The sequence below is a fragment of the Pongo abelii genome, chromosome 6 (assembly GCF_028885655.2).
Source record: "Pongo abelii isolate AG06213 chromosome 6, NHGRI_mPonAbe1-v2.0_pri, whole genome shotgun sequence".
Lineage (NCBI taxonomy): Eukaryota > Metazoa > Chordata > Mammalia > Primates > Hominidae > Pongo > Pongo abelii.
This window is the reverse complement of record NC_071991.2, coordinates 50,082,947-50,103,306: the sequence shown is the minus strand read 5'-3', so window position 1 is coordinate 50,103,306 and position 20,360 is coordinate 50,082,947. Positions and strand designations below refer to the sequence as shown.

The 20,360-nt window shown below is 40.5% G+C and overlaps 1 protein-coding gene across 5 annotated transcripts in view; it reads left to right on the top strand.

Annotated features, from left to right (window-relative positions):
• Positions 1-20,360, top strand: part of NPSR1 (neuropeptide S receptor 1) — a 233,521-nt gene that overhangs the window by 161,752 nt on the left and 51,409 nt on the right. For 3 of the 5 annotated variants that reach the window (XM_024249779.2, XM_024249778.2, XM_002818064.4), the window contains exon 4: positions 4,162-4,255. The exons of the other annotated variants lie outside the window; for them this stretch is intronic. In XM_024249779.2, coding sequence (XP_024105547.2) covers positions 4,162-4,255 — 94 coding nt within the window. The remainder of the gene's footprint in view (positions 1-4,161; positions 4,256-20,360) is intronic. 5 annotated transcript variants of the gene reach the window in all.

Below are 20,360 nucleotides of genomic sequence, written 5' to 3'. Positions count from 1 at the left end.
ATATTTTATAGCAATGTGTATTATTCTTATGTTATGAAGTCTATTTTTTTCTATCTGTATATTTTTGTTTATTCTTCTGTAAAACTTTGAACGGTTTCATTATATATTTCGTGTTATGTTACTTGTTACATAGAACTTTGTGAATATTCTATTGCCATCATGCGTTGTATCTTTTATCAATATAAATAATCCTTTATCACATGAAATGCTGTTTGCTTTGAATTTAATTTGTCTAATAGCAGTGTTGTAATGAATGCCTTCTTTAATTTTTACTTGCTTGATATACCTTTGGCCATCCCTCTATTTCCACACTTAGATATCTAAGTGATGTGGTTTAAAATTTTTCTCTTTTAAACAGCATAGAATTAGATTTTAGGGAAGTTTTAAAATAAGTTATTTTCTTAATGAAAGACCTTAAGTCATTCACATGTATTGTGACAAATAGTGTTTTGGTTTGGTGTAATTTCAGTTACCTCATTTTAGTCTTTCTATATTAAGGGTTTTTTGTTTGTTTTTTGCTATTTACTTGTTTTTTCTTTTTATTTGATTATCAATTGTGGTAGGCTTGAAAAAAGCCCCCCGGCACCACCACCACAAAATCCATATCTTAATCCCTGGAACCTGTGATGTTACCTTATACAAGAAAAGGGAACTTCACAAATGTAATCAAATTAAAGATCTTAAAACTGGGAGATTATTCTGGTTTATTCCAGTGATTCCCACATGTAATCATAAGAGGGTGGTAGAAGGGAGTGTGACACACAGAAGAGGAAAAGGCAGAGCTTGGGCCGATATGGTCACACGCCAAGGACTGCTGGCAGTCACCCGAAGCCGGAAGAGGCAAGGGGCGGATTGTCCCCTAGAGTCTCTGGAGGAATCATGGGCTTGCCAAACTTTTATTTTTGCCCAGTAGAACTGATTTTGGACTTCTGGTCTCCAGAGCTGTGCGAGGATAAATTTATGTTTTTTCAAGCCATCGAGTTTGTAGTAATTTGTTCCCGCCACCATAGGAAACTAATTAAAATTTCTCCATTTTTATTTTACTCTATCATAGCTTATCTTTAACTTTTAGCTTTAATATATCTCTATCAAGGTTAAAAAACAAAAGAGATACCCAAAATACATAACAAAATTGAACATGATGTCTTTCTTTGTACTCTGTCCCTTCACTCAACTCCCTTAAGTTTTTCCTGAAATGTTCCATAGTCATATTTATAATTATTTTGTAAGCATTTCATGTGTTTCTAACTTCATTGCTTACCATAGTTGTTATTATTCTATGCTCTTCCCTCTTCTTGAATTCTTAATTTTAATTCAATTCTCAATTAGCTGAAGTATGCCAGGAAGAATATAAAATGTTATATTTTCTTCCTTCTTATATATCTGAGAAAATTGTTCTGTGCCTTGGCACAGAAATCATATTTACAAAGTTCTTGGATCATAATTTTTTTTCAAAACTCTGAACATGTTGTTATACTGTTTTCTGGCATTACTTTTTGTGGGAAAGATGTATGATAATTTAAGATGCATTTCTTTTAGGTAACCTTTAATTTTTTTTTACCCTGCCTTAAATGCCTGAAGATGGTTAATCTCTGAAATTAAATACTCTTTTGATTGTATCTCAAAGTCAGCATCCTTTTATCAACATTGACTGCTCTTCTGGACACTCTTGTTTGTGGCTCTTCCTCCTGCTCCAGATTCTGAACTGTGCTTGTCACCTCCCTCAAGAGAGCCACAGAGCCCCAAGATCCTTATAACCTCACCATGATGTTCCACCCCACAGGGTTCTGCCATTGTGTGCTTTCTTTTTCATCCTTCTCTGATGCCACCTTCTCCTCTGTTTGTTGCCAGTCTTAATAATTCTAAATTCATGGATCACAGGTAGAAACCCCAGTTTTGTCCAAGTAGATGATCGATTTTTTTTTTTTTCTTAAACATAGTCTTCCATTTTTCTCTTTCTCTATTTATCACCTTTTCCCAAGAGATAATTTTTTCTTATAGTTTTCAGGGGAGCCTTCAATTTCTTTTTTTAACCTTTTTTCTAACTTTTATTTTAAGTTGAGGGGTACATGTGCAGGTTTGTTATACAGGTAAACTTGTGTCATGGGGCTTTGTTGTACAGATTATTTCATCACCCAAGTATTAAGCTTCATATTCATTAGTTATTTTTCCTGATCCTCTCCCTCCTCCCACCCTACACCCTCCTATAGGCCCCAGTGTGTTTTGTTCCCCTCTGTGTATCTGTGTGTTCTCATCAGTTAGCTTCCACTTATAAGTGAGAATATACAGTATTTTGTTTTCCGTTCCTGCATTAGTTTGCTGAAGATAACGCCCTCCATCCATGTCCATCCACGTCCCTGCAAAGCACATTATCTCATTCTTTCTTATGAGCCTTCGATTTCTAATCATTCCTCAGAACCTCCTCCCTATGGTGGCTTTCACAACATTAGTGCTGAGATGCATTTGTGGAAATAACAAATAATAAAGAACCACAATGTGCTTGACTGTTATTTGTCTGAGCCAGAGAAAGAACAAAAAGGCACGAATTCAGAACAAAGGTAACTGCCAAGAAGAAAGTGAAGTAAATGCTCTCCATTAGACTTCAATCTACAAGTTACTCTTCTACTCCCTCTGGATTTGATCCTAATGTTACAAAGTGGAGATACAGCCAAGCCAGACTCTTGGTAGAAATGAGGCTCCAAGTTACCTGAAAAATGTCCACCTTGATCATCCTTTCAAATATGTTTCATTTAATCACATTCTAAATATGCTCTTCACATAAGAGAAATTAACTTCTTAAATCCCAATTTCCTTTTCTGCTAATTATGCAAAAAAAGATTGTACACAGATAATTAAAAGGTGTGGGTAAAGTTAATAAAAGAGACAGTGGGAAGGGGAGAGGAGACCCAGATCCTGAGCCTAATGAAGTGGATGAAAAAGGGGAGCTCTCTGATGGTGTCAGAGCTGATGATGATAAATGATCCTAAAACCGGAACCCTTCTATCATCTCTTGACTCCCACTGATAAAAAGCAAATGAACTTTTGTTTCTAATTATTCTGGAATGTCAACTGTGGCAGAGAAAATTAGTTTAGCTTTAAAAGTCAATTACAAACAAACGTACCATGCAAATGTCAAGGACTGATCCTGAAATATGGAGTTTCCAAGAGGCCAAGGGAATAAGTGAGCAAGAACTGGAAGCATTCTCACTCATCATGGCCAGCAGTATAAATTCTAGCACCAGGAACCAAACTCTGCTTCCTGGTGTGGAGATGAAAAGGGAGAGTTCCCTGGTCCATCCATCACAGGATATGGGACAGGGGTATGGCTCTCTGTTCAGCTGCATCAAGCTCAAACTCCTTATAGGAGGGGGGAGCATGCAGAAGGGTAGGTGCAGGAGCCAGGGCAAGCGCATTGAACTCTGGCCCCACAGTAGTGTCTGGGGTGAGTGCCTGTGGCTTTTGAAGTCCCAGTGTTATAGTGCTATTTTAACTCTGCCATCTGCAGATGGCTTAAGTGGTAACCAGCTCAGTACCCTCTTGGTACCCACATCCTTGTCCATAGTCCAGGAAGAGTCAGGTCACACACAGACTTGAAGGATGAATGCAGGGGTTTTATTGAGTGGTGGAGGTGTTTCTCAGCGGGATGGATGGGGAACTGGAAGGGGGATGGAATGGGAAGATGATCTTCCCCTGGAGTTTGGCTGTCCAGGGCCATTCGCCTCTCTGATTGTCCCCAGCTGAACTCCTCTTGGTGTTCAGACCCTCCTTCTCTTCTCTCCTTCTCTGCCATGCTGTTCTGCCATTCGTCTGCTCATCTCCTCCTGGAGCCTGGGATTTGGGGTTTATATGGGTACAGGATAGGGGCATGTGGCTGGCCAAAAGGCAACTTTTTGGGCACGAAAACAGGAATACCTGTTCTCATTTAGGACCACTGGTTTCCAGGCTTGAGGGTGGGGTCTTTGCTGGGAAACTGCCCTCTTCCACCCAGTATTTCCCTTTCTCTTGTCCATGTAAGAGAGTTATTTCCCTTCCTAACCCAACACTCACCCCTTCTTTGGTTCACCTCTCAGATTTCTAAATAACACAAGGTGCTATTCTTTCCATTATGTGCATTCCCTCACCTCTCTGAAGTCATAAGCTTCCTCTCATTTCTGTCTTTAGGTTGTGCTGCTCTATGCCTCTACCTACGTCCTGGTGTCCCTCAGCATAGACAGATACCATGCCATCGTCTATCCCATGAAGTTCCTTCAAGGAGGTGAGCTGGCTTTACCAGGTGCTCTTTCATAAAGAACTGTCCTTGAGTGAGGGTAGGATCATTTTCACTAATATTTTACTCTTAATAATAGTGATCTTCCTCCTCTTTCCTTCTCTTTCTTCTCCTCTCTTCATTCTCCTCTTCCACCTCTTTCCTCATTTCATGGGTCTGATTGTCTAAAAAGATGTGCAAAAGAAAACTTAGATGCCTGGAAAAATGCTGATGGTTCCCATGGACAGCCCAGAGCCACTAAGGAAGGTGGGTGGCTGACCCACTTTGTGACCATTCACCTTGATGATGATGCTTCCATCTTTTTCCTCTAGAGCAGTGTTGACATGCATACCTGTCCAAAGATATGAACTCTCCCACACTAACTTCTCATTTTCCAGAAACAAACACCTTATCCTCCTTATCCAAAACCATAGAAATAATTGGAAAGATGTTTTTAATTGATCATTGTATTGGGGAAAAAAAAAAAGGGAAACTCTCCTTGATCCAGAAATGGTTAGGGATCCCTAAGAAAAGGAAGCAGATGGGTCAGAGGGAAGGCTGAGACCACACAGCCCACAAAACCCCTAGGAGATGCTGAAGTGGGATGGGAGACCTTAAGAGCACTTCCTGAACAGGCTGCATAAACGTGGAGTGCAGGAGAGGACCCGAGGCAACTGACAAGGTGATTTCTGAAGTACAACACAGAGGATTAATCACGGCAAGTTTCCCTGGATTTGAAGAGACAGAGGGGGCCCTGGGGAGCAGTAATGCCCTAGAGGAAGGGTGAGTACATATTCACAAGACTAGGTGCCTACTGCTCCGCCCACAATCAGAGACCACTCTCCTCCGTACACCCTGAAAGCAAATACAAAGCCAGTGTTTAGCAACCTGTTCTCCCTTCCTCCAGATAACTTCAAAAACTGATAAAGAACCTAACAAAAAATCTTGACCACAAAAATGAGTGCAATCAAATGTTATTTAAAAAGTGACAAAATCCAAACTGTAGAAAACAGATAATACCTTTAAAATCTCGTTCCACACAATTTGGATCTAGGGAAGCAAATTTAATAGAAGTAGCAGAATTTTAGGATAAATATAATTAACATCATCAAGGATCTACAAGAAGTGGAGTGAAATAGGGTAATTTCATTTACTATTGACAGCGGTATAAGTAAACACATCTTATTGAAATATAAAATGTGCAGCCTTTTGATATGACTTCTTGGTATCTGCTCTGGAGAAACACCCACATGTGTGCATGTATACATACATGATGTATATTGTGGCATTGCCTACAATAGCAGGAATTCATTGCTAACCTTGGTGTGTCACAGTGGAGGAATGGTTAACTAGTCTATGGAAGAAGTTTCAGTACCTTATGTTTATTGATTGCATACTAGGTGTCATTCATGATTCTAACTGATTTATACATATTAAATATTTTAATATTCATAATATCTCTGTGAGGTGGACTCTATTATTATCTGCATTTTACAGGTAAGGCAACTGTTGTTCCAAGAGTGAAAGTAATTTGCCCAAGGTCACAGCTAGTAAGTGCAGGAACAGGATTTGAAGCCATACAGTCTGGGTCTAGCTCCAGCGCCCTCAAATGCCATATAGCCTGCCTCTCCATGTGGAAGTGGTAGAGCCATGGGCAGTAATACGCATCAACATGAACATATCCATATTGTATGCTGAGTGACAAAAACAATATGCACAAAAATCCAAGCGAATGATAACATTAAGGTCAAAAACTCAAAACAATGCTAGATACTGTGTACAGAAAGATAGAGAGGAGCAGAAAGAGAAAACACACAAAAGAAAACTCTAGGAAAAATAAAAAATTATTTGCAAAAACACACAGAACTTGACATTTGACCTCACTTCTAGTTATGGGATTAGACCAGTGGTATGACCACCACAGGAACTTATATGCAAGGCAGTAATTTTTACATGAAGAACATATCAATGTGTTGCGTGCAATTAAAATTAATTTATTTTGATCATGCTTGTTATGCCTACTGTACAGCATAAGACATATGAGTAACAATACTAAATTGTATACTTAAGAATTTGCTAGGGATCTGTTCCAAGATGGCCAAATAGGAACAGCTCCGGTCTGCAGCTCCCAGCATGATCGATGCAGAAGACGGGTGATTTCTGCATTTCCAACTGAGGTGCCTGGTTCATCTCATTGGGACTGGTTGGACAGTGGGTGCAGCCCACGGAGGGTGAGCCGAAGCAGGGCAGGGCATCGCCTCACCTGGGAAGCACAAGGGGTTGGGGGATGTCCCTTTCCTAGCCAAGGGAAGCTGGGACAGACTGTACCTGGGACACACCCGCCAAATACTATGCTTTTCCCAAGGATTTAGCAACCAGAAGACAAGGAGATTCTCTCCCATGCCTGGCTCAGCAGGTCTGGAGCCTTGCTCACTGCTAGTACAGCAGTCTGAAATTGAACTGCGAGGCAGCAGCCTGGCTAGGGGAGGGGTGTCCACCATTGCTGAGGCATGAGTAGGTAAACAAAGTGGCCCAGAACCTCAAACTGGGTGGAGCCCACTGCAGCTCAGCAAGGCCTACTGCCTCTATAGGCTCCACCTCTGTGGGCAGGACATAGCTGAACAAAAGGCAGCAGACAGCTTCTGCAAAATTAAACGTCCCTGTTTGACAGCTCTGAAGAGCACAGTGGTTCTTCCAGCATGGCGTTTGAGCTCCGAGAATGGACAGACTGCCTCCTCAAGTGGGTCCCTGACACCTGTGTACACTAACTGGGAGACATCTCCCAGTAGGGGCCAACAGACACCTCATATAGGTGGGTGCCCCTCTGGGACAAAGCTTCCAGAGGAAGGATCAGGCAGCAATGTTTGCTGTTCTGCAATATTTGCTGTTCACAGCCTCTGCTAGTGATACCCAGGCAAACAGGGTCTGGAGTGGATCTCCAGCAAACTCCAACAGACGCGTAGCTGAGGGACCTGACTGTTACAAGGGAAACCAACAAACAGAAAGGAATAGCACCAACATCAACAAAAAGGACATCTACACCAAAACTCCATCTGTAGGTCACCAATATCAAAGACCAAAGGTAGATAAAACCACAAAGATGGGGAGAAACCAGAGCAGAAAAGCTGAAAATTCTAAAAATCAGAGCGCCTCTTCTCCTCCAAAGGATTGCAACTCCCCGCCAGCAATGGAACAAAGCTGGACAGAGAATGACTTTGACGAGTTGACAGAAGTAGGCTTCAGAAGGTCGGTAATAACAAACTACTCCGAGCTAAAGAAGCATGTTCAAACCCATTGCAAGAAAGCTAAAAACCTTGAAAAAAGGTTAGACAAATGGCTAACTAGAATAAACAGTGTAGAGAAGACCTTAAATGACCTGAAGGAGCTGAAAACCATGGCACGAGAACTTCGTGAGGCATGCACAAGCTTCAATAGCCGATTCAATCAAGTGGAAGAAAGGATGTCAGTGATCGAAGATCAAATTAATGAAATAAAGCAAGAAGACATGGTTAGAGAAAAAAGAGTAAAAAGAAACAAACAAAGCCTCCAAGAAATATGGTACTATGTGAAAAGACCAAATCTACATTTGATTGGTGTACCTGAAAGTGATCGGGTGAACAGAACCACGTTGGAAAACACTCTTCATGATATTATCCGGAACTTCCCCAACATAGCAAGGCAGGCCAACATTCAAATTCAGGAAATACAGAGAAAACCACAAAGATACTCCTCGAGAATAGCAACCCCAAGACATGTAATTGTCAAATTCACCAAGGTTAAAATGAAGGAAAAAATATTAAGGGCAGCCAGAGAGAAAGGTCAGGTTACCCATAAACGGAAGCCCATCAGACTAACAGTAGATCTCTTGGCAGAAACCCTACAAGCCAGAAGAGAGTGGGGGCCAATATTCAACATTCTTAAATAGAAGAATTTTTGGTGTTTTAGACATGAAGTCCTTGCCCATGCCTATGTCCTGAATGGTAATGCCTAGGTTTTCTTCTAGGGTTTTTATGGTTTTAGGTCTAACGTTTAAGTCTTTAATCCATCTTGAATTAATTTTTGTATAAGGTGTAAGGAAGGGATACAGTTTCAGCTTTCTACATATGGCTAGCCAGTTTTCCCAGCACCATTTATTAAATAGGGAATCCTTTCCCCATTGCCTGTTTTTCTCAGGTTTGTCAAAGATCAGATAGTTGTAGATATGCGGCATTATTTCTGAGGGCTCTGTTGTGTTCCATTGATCTATATCTGTTTTGGTACAAGTACCATGCTGTTTTGGTTACTGTAGCCTTGTAGTATAGTTTGAAGTCAGGTAGCGTGATGCCTCCAGCTTTGTTCTTTTGGCTTAGTATTGACTTAGCAATGTGGGCTCTTTTTTGGTTCCATATGAACTTTAAAGTAGTTTTTTCCAATTCTGTGAAGAAAGTCATTGGTAGCTTGATGGGGATGGCATTGAATCTATAAATTACCTTGGGCAGTATAGCCATTTTCATGATATTGATTCTTCCTACCCATGAGCATGGAATGTTCTTCCTTTTGTTTGTATCCTCTTTTATTAAATTGAGCAGTGGTTTGTAGTTCTCCTTGAAGAGGTCCTTCACATCCTTGTAAGTTGGATTCCTAGGTATTTTATTCTCTTTGAAGCAATTGTGAATGGGAGTTCACTCATGATTTGGCTCTCTATTTGTCTGTTATTGGTGTATAAGAATGCTTGTGATTTTTGTATATTGCTTTTGTATCCTGACACTTTGCTGAAGTTGCTTATCAGCTTAAGGAGATTTTGGCCTGAGACAATGGGGTTTTCTAGATAACTTAAAGTATAATAATAATAAAATAAAAATTAAAAAAAAGAGAAGAGTTTTCAATCCAGAATTCCATATCCAGCCAAACTAAGTTTCACAAGTGAAGGAGAAATAAAATCCTTTATAGAAAAACAAATGCTGAGAGATTTTGTCACCACCAGGCCTGCCTTACAAGAGCTCCTGAAGGCAGCACTAAATATGGAAAGGAACAACCAGTACCAGCCACTGCAAAAACATGCCAAATTGTAAAGACCATCAATGCTAGGAAGAAACTGCATCAACTAACGAGCAAAATAACCAGCTAACATCATAATGATAGGATCAAATTCACATATAACAATATTAACCTTAAATGTAAATGGGCTAAATGCTCCAATTAAAAGACACAGACTGGCAAATTGGATAAAGAGTCAAGACCCGTCAGTGTGCTATATTCAGGAGACTCATCTCATGTGCAGAGATACACATAGGCTCAAAATAAAGGGATGGAGGAGGATCTACCAAGAAAATGGAAAGCAAAAAAAAGCAAGGGTTGCAATCCTAGTCTCTGATAAAACAGACTTTAAACCAACAAAGATCAAAAGAGTCAAAGAAGGCCATTACATAATGGTAAAGGGATCAATTCAACAAGAAGAGCTAACTATCCTAAATATATATGCACCCAATACAGGAGCACCCAGATTCATAAAGCAAGTCCTTAGAGACCTACAGAGAGACTGAGACTCCAACACAATAATAAAAGGAGACTTTAACACCCCACTGTCAATATTAGACCGATCAATGATACAGAAGGTTAACAAGGATATTCAGGACTTGAACTCAGCTCAGCACCAAGCAGACTTAATAGACATCTACAGAACTCTCCACCCCAAATCAACAGAATATACATTCTTTTCAGCACCACACCACACCTATTCCAAAATTGACTACATAATTGGAAGTAAAGCACTCCTCAGCAAGTGTAAAAGAACAGCAATCACAACAAACTGTCTCTCAGACCACAGTGCTATCAAATTAGACCTCAGGATTAAGAAACTCACTCAAAACCGCTCAACTACATGGAAATTGAACAACCTGCTCCTGAATGACTACTGGGTACACAGTGAAATGAAGGCAGAAATAAAGATGTTCTTTGAAACCAATAAGAACAAAGACTCAATGTACCAGAATCTCTGGGACACATTTAAAGTAGTGTGTAGAGGGAAATTTATAGCACTAAATGCCCACAAGAGAAAGCAAGAGAGATCTAAAATTGACACCCTAATATCACAATTAAAAGAACTAGAGAAGCAAGAGCAAACAAATTCAAAAGCTAGCAGAAGGCAAGAAATAACTAAGATCAGAGCAGAACTGAAGGAGATAGAGACACAAAAACCCTTCAAAAAATCAATGAATCCAGGAGCTGGTTTTTTGAAAAGGTCAACAAAACTGATAGACTGCTAGCAAGACTAATAAAGAAGAAAAGAGAGAAGAATCAAATAGATGCAATAAAAAATAATAACGTGGATATCACTACCAATCCCGCAGAAATACAAACTACCATCAGAGAATACTATAAACACCTCTATGCCAATAAACTAGAAAATCTAGAAGAAATGAATAAATTCCTGGACACATACACCCTCCCAAGACTAAACCAGGAAGAAGTTGAATCTCTGAATAGATCATTAACAGGCTCTGAAATTGAGGCAATAATTAATAGCCTACCAACCAAAAAAAGTCCAGGACCAGACCAATTCACAACTGAATTCCACCAAAGGTACAAAGAGGAGTTGGTATCATTCCTTCTGAAACTATTCCAATCAATAGAAAAAGAGGGAATCCTCCCTAACTCATTTTATAAGGCCAGCATCATCCTGATACCAAAGCCTGGCAGAGACACAACAAAGAAAGAGAATTTTAGACCAATATCCTTGATGAACATCAATGCGAAAATCCTCAATAAAGTACTGGCAAACTGAATCCAGCAGCACATCAAAAAGCTTATCCACCATGATCAAGTCAGCTTCATCCCCAGGATGGAAGGCTGGTTCAACATATGCAAATCGATAAATGTAATCCATCACATAAACAGAACCAATGACAAAAATCACATGATTATCTCAATAGATACAGAAAAGGTCTTTGACAAAATCCAACAGCCCTTCATGCTAAAAACTATCAATAAACTAGGTATTGATGGAACATATCTCAAAATAGTAAGAGCTATTTATGACAAACTCACAGCCAATATCATACTGAATGGGCAAAAACTGCAAGCATTCCCTTTGAAAACCGGCACATGACAAGGACGCCCTCTCTCACCACTCCTATTCAACATAGTGTTGGAAGTTCTGGCCAGGGCAATCAGGCAAGAGAAAGCAATAAAGGGTATTCAATTAGGAAAAGAAGAAGTCAAATTGTCCCTATTTGTAGATGACATGATTGTATATTTAGAAAACCCCATTGTCTCAGCCCAAAATCTCCTTAAGCTGATAAGCAACTTTCGGCAAAGTCTCAGGATACAAAATCAATGCGCAAAAATCACAAGCATTCCTATACACGAATAAAAGACAAACAGAGAGCCAAATCATGAGTGAATTCCCATTCACAATTGCTACAAAGAGAATAAAATACCTAGGAATCCAACTTACAAGGGATGTGAAGGACCTCTTCAAGGAGAACTACAAACCACTGCTCAAGGAAATAAAAGAGGACACAGACAAATGGAAGAACATTCCATGCTCATGGATAGGAAGAATCCATATAGTGAAAATGGCCATACTTCCCAAGGTATTTTATATATTCAGTGCCACCCCCATCAAGCTACCAGTGACTTTCTTCACAGAATTGGAAAAAACTACATTAAAGTTCATATGGAGCCACAAAGGAGCCTGCATTGCCAAGACAATCCTAAGCAAACAGAACAAAGCTGGAGACATCAAGCTACCTGACTTCAAACTATACTACAAGGCCACAGTAACCAAAACAGCAAGGTACTTGCACCAAAACAGAGATATAGACCAATGGAACAGAACAGAGCCCTCAGACATAACACCACAGTTCTACAGTCATCTGATCTTTGACAAACCTGACAAAAACAAGAAATGGGGAGAAGATTCCCTATTTAATAAATGGTGCTGGGAAAACTGGCTAGCCATATGGAGAAAGCTGAAACTGGATCCCTTCCTTACACCTTATACCAAATTAACTCAAGATGGATTAAAGACTTAAATGTTAGACCTAAAACCATAAAAACCCTAGAAGAAAACCTAGGCAATACCATTCAGGACATAGGCATGGGCAAGGACTTCATGACTAAAACACCAAAAGCAATGGCAACAAAAGCCAAAATTGACAAATGGGATCTAATTAAACTAAAGAGCTTCTGCACAGCAAAAGAAACTACCATCAGAGTGAACAGGCAGCCTACAGAATGAGAGAAAATTTTTGCAATCTACCCATCTGAAAAGGGCTAATATTCAGAATCTACAAAGAACTCAAAACAAATTTACAAGAAAAAAAAAAACCCCATCAAAAAGTGGGCAAAGGATATGAACAGACACTTCTCAAAAGAAGACATTTACAGCCAGCAGACACATGAAAAAATGCTCATCATCACTGACCATCAGAGAAAGGCAAATCAAAACCACAATGAGATACCATCTCATGCCAATTAGAATGGTGATCATTAAAAAGTCAGGAAACAACAGGTGCTGGAGAGGATGTGGAGAAATAGGAACACTTTTACACTGTTGGTGGGGCTGTAAATTACTTCAACCATTGTGGAAGACAGTGTGGCGATTCCTCAAGGATCTAGAACTAGAAATACTATTTGACCCAGCAATCTTATTACTGGTATATACCCAAAGGATTATAAATCATGCTACTATAAAGACACATGCACACGTATGTTTATTGCGGCACCATTCACAATAGCAAAGACTTGGAACCAACCCAAATGTCCATCAATGATAGACTGGATTAAGAAAATGTGGCACATATACACCGTGGAATACTATGCAGCCATAAAAAAGGATGAGTTCGTGTCCTTTGCAGGGACATGGATGAAGCTGGAAACCATCATTCTCAGCAAACTATCACAAAGACAGAAAACCAAACACCGCATGTTCTCACTCATAGGTGGGAACTGAACAACAAAAACACTTGGACACAGGGTGGGGAACATCAGACACCAGGGCCTGTTGGGGAGTGAGGGGCTGGGGGAGGGGTAGCATTAGCAGAAATACCAAATGTAAATGACAAGTTGATGGGCGCAGCAAACCAACATGGCACATGTATACCTATGTATCCAACCTGCACGTTGTGCACATGTACCCTAGAACTTAATGTATAATAATAATTTTAAAAAAGGAATTTGCTAACTAGGTAAACCTTATGTTTAGTGCTCTTAACACAAAAGGAAAAAACTAAACAAAACAATACTAAAGGAGGACAGGAAGAAGCCTTTGGAGGTGATGGATACATTCATGGCATTGCTTGTAATGATGGTTACAGGAATGTATACATATCTCCAGACACATTAAGTGGTATGCATTGAATATGTATAGCTTTTTATATGCCAATTATACATCAATAAAGTGGTTTAGAAGTTAATTTTAAAAATAGAAAGTATACTTGTTTCCTGGGTTTCTTCTCGGTCATTTGGTGTGTCTGTTTTGTGAAAGGTTGAGACCTGTACCAAGTCTTCTGGGCACTGTGCAGCCCTAGTTATTATGATAGGGGAAGCAGGAAATTGATGAGGCAGGGGAGATAGGAGAGACATTTCATGACATAGGTATGCAAAAATGTGTCAATGAAGCATCAAATTCTGTAAAATATTTGTAGAGATTTATTCTGAGTGAAATATCAGTGACAATGGACAAAGCCCTCAGGAGGTCATGAGAATATGTGCCCAAGGTGGTCAGGGTGCAGCTTGGTTTTATACATTTTAGGGTGACATGAGCCTTCAATCAAACACATTTAAGAAATACATAGGGTTGGTCCGAAATGGCAGGGTTGGGTAGGGTGGGGTGGGGTGGGCGAAGCTTCCAGATTATAGTTAGATTTAAATTTTTTCTGGTTGACAATTGGTTGAGTTTATCTAAAGACCTGGGATCAACAGAAAGGAATGTCTGAGGTAAGATAGAGAATTGTGGAGACCAAACTTCTTATTTGCAGAGGAAACTTTTAGGTTTCCTCTTCAGGGAGACTATGTTGTAAAATGTTTCTCATCAAACTTAAAGTCTGTGTTGATGTTAACGCTGGAGAGGTATAATGAGACACATCTGAACCCACACTTCCCATCATGGCTTGGAACAGCCTCCCAGGTTAAATCTTAAAAGAGCCTTGGCTGAGGAGGAAATCCATTCAGATGGTTGGGGGGCCTTATAACTTTTATTTTTGGTTTACATTCATGGATTTGTGATACATTTTTCTTTTTTTCAGACAGAGTCTCGCTCTGTCGCCCGGGCTGGACTACAGTGGCGCGATCTCAGCTCACTGCAACTTCTGCCTCCCAGGTTCAAGTGATTCTTGTGCCTTAGCCTCCCGAGTAGCTGGGATTACAGGTGTGCATCACCACGCCTGCCTAATTTTTGTATTTTAGTAGAGATGGGGTTTCACCGTGTTGGCCAGGCTGGTCTCGAACTCCTAGGCTCAAGCAATCCACCTTGGCCTTCCAAAGTGCTGGGATTATAGGTATGAGACACTGCGCCTGGCCCGTGATACACTTATTTATCCACCTATTTGTTTATGCCTAGCCAACTTTAGAAAGGATTGAATGTGGTGGACAAAAGGACAGCGACGCCAAAGTATTTTAAGGTGAAGAAATACAAGTGAAGGAAAAATAAGTATAGGAAATTGCAGGAGGGAAGTCCCAGGAAACTTGTTAGAGGTACAGACTTGAGACCCATAGCCAGAAGGTGACATGATGAATTACATGTTTCACCATATTCACTAGGTTAAAAAATTAGCTGTTTGCTCGTGGAAAATATGTCTAGTTCTGGGAGACACTGTGTAATATCATGAATAGTGTCCTAAATTATCAGAAAGCCAGCAATTAATATTACAGTGCTTTTCTAAAGATGTAAAACAACTTATTCCCTCACTACAAAATTAAGAGAGGCTCAACATAAGGTGCTTGAAAAATCCTCATCATCAATAGCTTCTGGGAAAGATGAAAGCTTAGAAACACATTAGCCAGCTCCCTTCCTCTGCCCAGTCCCAACGAAAGTCACTGAAGAAATGTAAAAACAGAGGGAGACCTGCATCTGGAATGAGAGCCAAGGAAAGAAGCCATCCAAATACCAGAAACTTCTAAGAATTCCCAGCATACGAGGGAGCAGATGAAACACGGAAGCCAAGTGTATAACGTATAATTCAGCCCCCGGGAGAACTCCCTGGCCTTGTAGAGGATGAACTGATACTCACAAGTTTATAGGGTGAGGGCAGCCGGTGAGAACGGGACACGAGAGGTTCCAGGAAACCCAACGCGGGAGTCATTTTAGTGCCGCAGCTTGTCAGAATTTAAAGGCAGCTGAGAGGCAGGGTTCGGAGTTTATGCGGCTCAGCTGAGAGAAAGCCGTAGAAAGAAGAGATTTCCCCGAGAGTGGCAGGGCTCTCTGGGAGAGTCATGGAGCAGGGAGAAACCAGGAGGGAGTCAAATGTAGCTGTGCAGGCACAAGGCAATGGCCGCTTAACTGAGGGGAGGCCATATTTTATTTATTTTTTACTGCTATTTACTGAAGCAGTATTTTTCTTAGCCAGCAACTCCAGAAAAGTTGACAATTTTAAAGCTCTTCACCAAAAATGAATATGAGAATAATTAGAAAAATATCAAAATAATAAAGAGAAATATGCAGTGTTATATTAAAATGTAATATAAAACTTTGATAATTAAAACAATACTGGAACCAGAATAACACATATAAATCATACAAAATTTCAAATCAGTTGGCAAAAAATGAATTAGTATACGATGTTGAAATAGCTGTCTGGCCTTTTTTCAGAATATTAGATCACCATCCACCATAGCTAATAACAAAGTAAATTTTATTTGGATTGAAAAAATTAACACTTCAAACATAAAAGGAGTAAAAGAATATTTGGGTAACACCTTCATAATTTCAGTGAGGGAAAGGCCTTTCCAGGAACCATATCAAAAGCAGAAGCAACAAGGAAAATATAGTTTTTTACTACATAAAAATTTAAATTATTTATGTAAATAATAAATATCCATAAACAAACTTAAAAAGCAAAATTATAAATGGAAAATATTTTTATATAACAGGCAAAGAAAAATATCCTTTTTATAAAGAAGTCTGGCAAAGAAATAAAAACATTCTAATTGAGTAAATGGGCAAAGGGCATAAACAGACTAACAAGAAACAAAGAAACATAAATGAGACCAGTTGCTGTGGCCCACGCCGGTAATCCCAGCACTTCGGGAGGCTGAGGTGGGTGGATCACTTGAGGTCACAAGTTTGAGACCAGCCTGGCCAACATAGTGAAACCCTGTCTCTACTAAAAAAATACAAAAATTAGCTGGGCGTGGTGGCACGCACCTGTAATCCCAGCTACTCAAGAGGCTGAGGCACAAGAATCGCTTGAACCTGGGAGGCGGAGGTTGCAGTGAGTGGAGATGGCACCACTGCACTCTAGCCCTCTAGCGTTGGCAACAGAGCAAGACTTCGCCAAAAAAAAAAAAAAAAAAAAAAAAAAAAAAAAAAAAAACACTCCATAAATGAATAGAAAATGTATAGAAATGTTCATTTTGACTACTAATTAAAGAATTGCAAAATTGAACATTTGGATACAAAATTTTACCAACCACATAACAAGATTAAAAGGAAGAATTATCCAGCTGTTAGGAGAGTATAAGGAAATCGGTACTTTTGTTGTTATAGTGACAGCCATAAATACTAGGCACTTTTGAGGGAAATGTAACAATATTTGTCAAAAGTTTATAAATCTTCTGTTTCTAAGAGTTTATCCTAAGGAATAACTAGAACTGAGAAAAATAGATGAATATAAATTATTTATAATAAAAAATGGAAAACAACTTAGATAATAATGGGCTATTGATAAAATTGGAGTACGGTATAACCATCGGAAAAAATATTATTTATCAGTGCTTTTCCAATTGCACTTCCCACACTGACCCCCAGAGGGCTCATTTTGCTGGCCTGCTCCAGGGCAGATCTGGGAGCTGCTGGCTGTCTCAGTTTCAACCAAAGATACCTGAGCTTTCAACACTTTCCTATGCTGGGTTCGAGATAAAATTATATTTGAAGAAAGGATCTTACTACCTGAAAAAAAATGCCACTTGTACAAGTTCATATTTCTTAACAGGAAAAGATGGTCATAACAGGCTTTTCAGAGGAAAAAAATTAGGTTACAAGGTAGCATCTGTATCATGATCTCATTTCTAAATGTGTAATCTATGTATTATATATGCATGCATTATCAAAATTTAAGCTTGACGTTTCTGGTTGGTGCCACTATGGATTTTTTTAGTTTTTGCTTATTTTTATTTGCTAGTGTTTCTATAATCAATGTGTGTAACATACGATTTTATAAAAAGGTAAATGAGTTAGGTGGAAAAGAGGAAGGCTAAGCGACAGAGAAGTGCAGAAATGGACAAGAGCACATGGAAAATGGAGTCTGACTTTCCAGGGGTAAGAAACATGAGACAATCTACCTTATATGCAAAGCTGCATTTCATCTGTTCGATCCTGGATCCTTCAGCCTTGAGAAGTCACTCTTCATGGCAAATGGGCTCAGCTGCCTGGAAGGCCATCAGTCTCCCTGCTATGGCAGCTGCGTCACAGCCTAAGAGAGTGGGGCTTTCCCAGTGTAGCCCCAGCACCAGTATGAGAAAAACAGCTCCAAGCCTATACCCTGCTGGGCCTTTGGGGAAACATCTTCGGAGACCTTGGTAGAATTGATTCTAAAGTATGATTCTATACTCTCTTCCCTGTTTATCCCTCTCAAAAGTGAATGCACTGTTCATCCATCAAGTGGAAACTCTGTGGGGCCCAGGAGTCACATGCTGCCCTTAAAAGTGCCCTGGGACCTACAGAAGGAGATGACATTAGAATTCTAACCATTGAAAGAACAAGAGCACAGGGGGCAGCTACTAATGTCACTCAGGACCATAGAAACCCATCAGGCTTCACACCCCCACCGTCAAGAATAACCCCCTCCAGTCCTATCACCTGCCCTCTTCATCCCACCCTGCTTCTTTCCTAATCTGAACTCCCACTGCTTCTCTCCATGCCTGGTTTTTCTCTATTCCTTTAGGGACCAGCTCCCCTATGCCATCAACCTCCTAATGGGAAGCTCCCTCCACCTCCTGACTCCTGAGGTGGCTGATTCCCTTAAGACATCTCAAGAGGATGCTCCTCAACCTTCCTTTTTAGGTACCTCATGGCCTGGTGGTGGGGAAGACAGTTTCCTACCTTTCTGGACCACCTCCAGGCCATTTCTCCTTCAGTATTGCATACGCATGCCCGCTCTGTTTCTCTGATGCTCATGCTATCGGTCTAGACTACCTTCTACATCCCCTCCCCCGTGTCTGTGCCCATATGGCCATGGCCCTCATCCAGTGAAGATGTTGACACTATTCTCGTCTCTCTTTCACCTTTCTTACTGTCCTAATCACAGGTGACTGGATGTCTACATAAACTAAGTCTAGTGAGAGGGCTTCACATGATGACTCACAGAGCTTGACATGTTCCCTGCATTTGAGAGCACTGTGGACCAATGACTACATCACACCTGAGAATGTTGAAGAGAAGCCGGTTGGCGCTGTGGTCCTAGCCCAGGGGGCTGATGTAGAACTGCATCACGAAATTTGCCTGAGGCTGTGTTAAAAAAGATCCTGCCCCGGACATTTCTGCCAGAGAAAGAGGCCTCCCTGGAGGTCACCAGGAAGGGTGGAAGGTCACTGCCCAAGTCAAGGAAGTGGCCACCAGCAAGACTCCACAGGAGAATTTCCAAAGGACCCAGAAAAGTTCCTCAGGGGACCAAGAATCAGCTTTGGATGCAGCCAGGCACAGAGAGCACAAAGCCCTCTGATGACAGCAGCTGTCAAGCAAGAACTCTGTCTTCTTCCACCTCCTGGTTCCCTGTACCCCAGCTCCAGAGAGACCCCAATGTGGATAGCAACCTGGGGGAGGAGGAGGAATAGCAGACAAGGATAGAAAGTGGAAGGGCTGGTACCTCTGCTGGACTTCCAACTTGAAGCAAGCCCACCTAGGGAGAAAAGACTTAACTTGAAATCTTCTTGGGAATTTGGGTTTTTTATTGTTATCTAGGATTTTAATTACTAATTTTCATGTAATTATTAAATTAACTAATGTTTACCACTTAATGTGTCAGTCACCTAAAAGTCATCACTAACATCAAGGGACTCAAGTTTCCAAATGCAGGCAGGAAAACTTCTCCCCCTGTCCCCAGTGGATTACCAGTTGCACGTAAGGAACAGGAAAGACCTTAATCAGATTGCTATTATAGTTCTACACCAAGACTCCTGCTTGCTCAGTGGGCCAATAACAACTCTTTTCTACATGAATCTAATATCTCTTTTCAGTGCGTACAATTCAGGAAGAACAGAACCCTAGATATTATTCTCCTAAATATTTTGGGTTTGGATTTTAATAGAGTCCCTAGTTTCCTCTAGATTTTTCTCACTTCTTGTAGCTCAACCACAGTCAACACACTGTCGAACAACACCACCTGACTCTACATTCCAACCTCACCCAAAGACACACAACTGCTTTCCAAGTTGAAAGTAGGGGAGCAAGGTGGCCTCTTATTTCTGGAAGAAGGTCCCAGAGCCACTGAGCACAGAAAGCCCAGCTAGGTGAGGGATTAAGACGAGAGCTTCAACAACAGCTTGACAGAAAGCATCACATCATAACAATGGGTGTATTTTAAAGGTACTTGTTTATGTATTAATTGTCTCTCTCCAGCCCCATCATAACCTGCTGAGGTGGCAAGAGCAGGTATTTTTTATACCAATTTAAAGAAAAGATGAGGCTGAGACTGCATGGTTTAGCCAAGGTCAGAATATTGCAACTAAAATCCAGTGTGCAGACATAGCTACCAGGTTTCTGGGCTGGTTTTGAATGCACCCTACTCTCCAGAACAAAGTTCAGTGTTCTTTCTCTGCCTTGTAAGTCCACCCATGTTCCTACCAAAAAAAAAAAAAGAAAGAAGTTTCCTTCCCATTTGGCAAATAACTCTCAAAAACTGTCCCAGTGCTTTGCAGTGCTGGATACAGTGAAAAGATGCCACGTGGACCAAAGGCTGTAGCCCTGCCTGGTAAC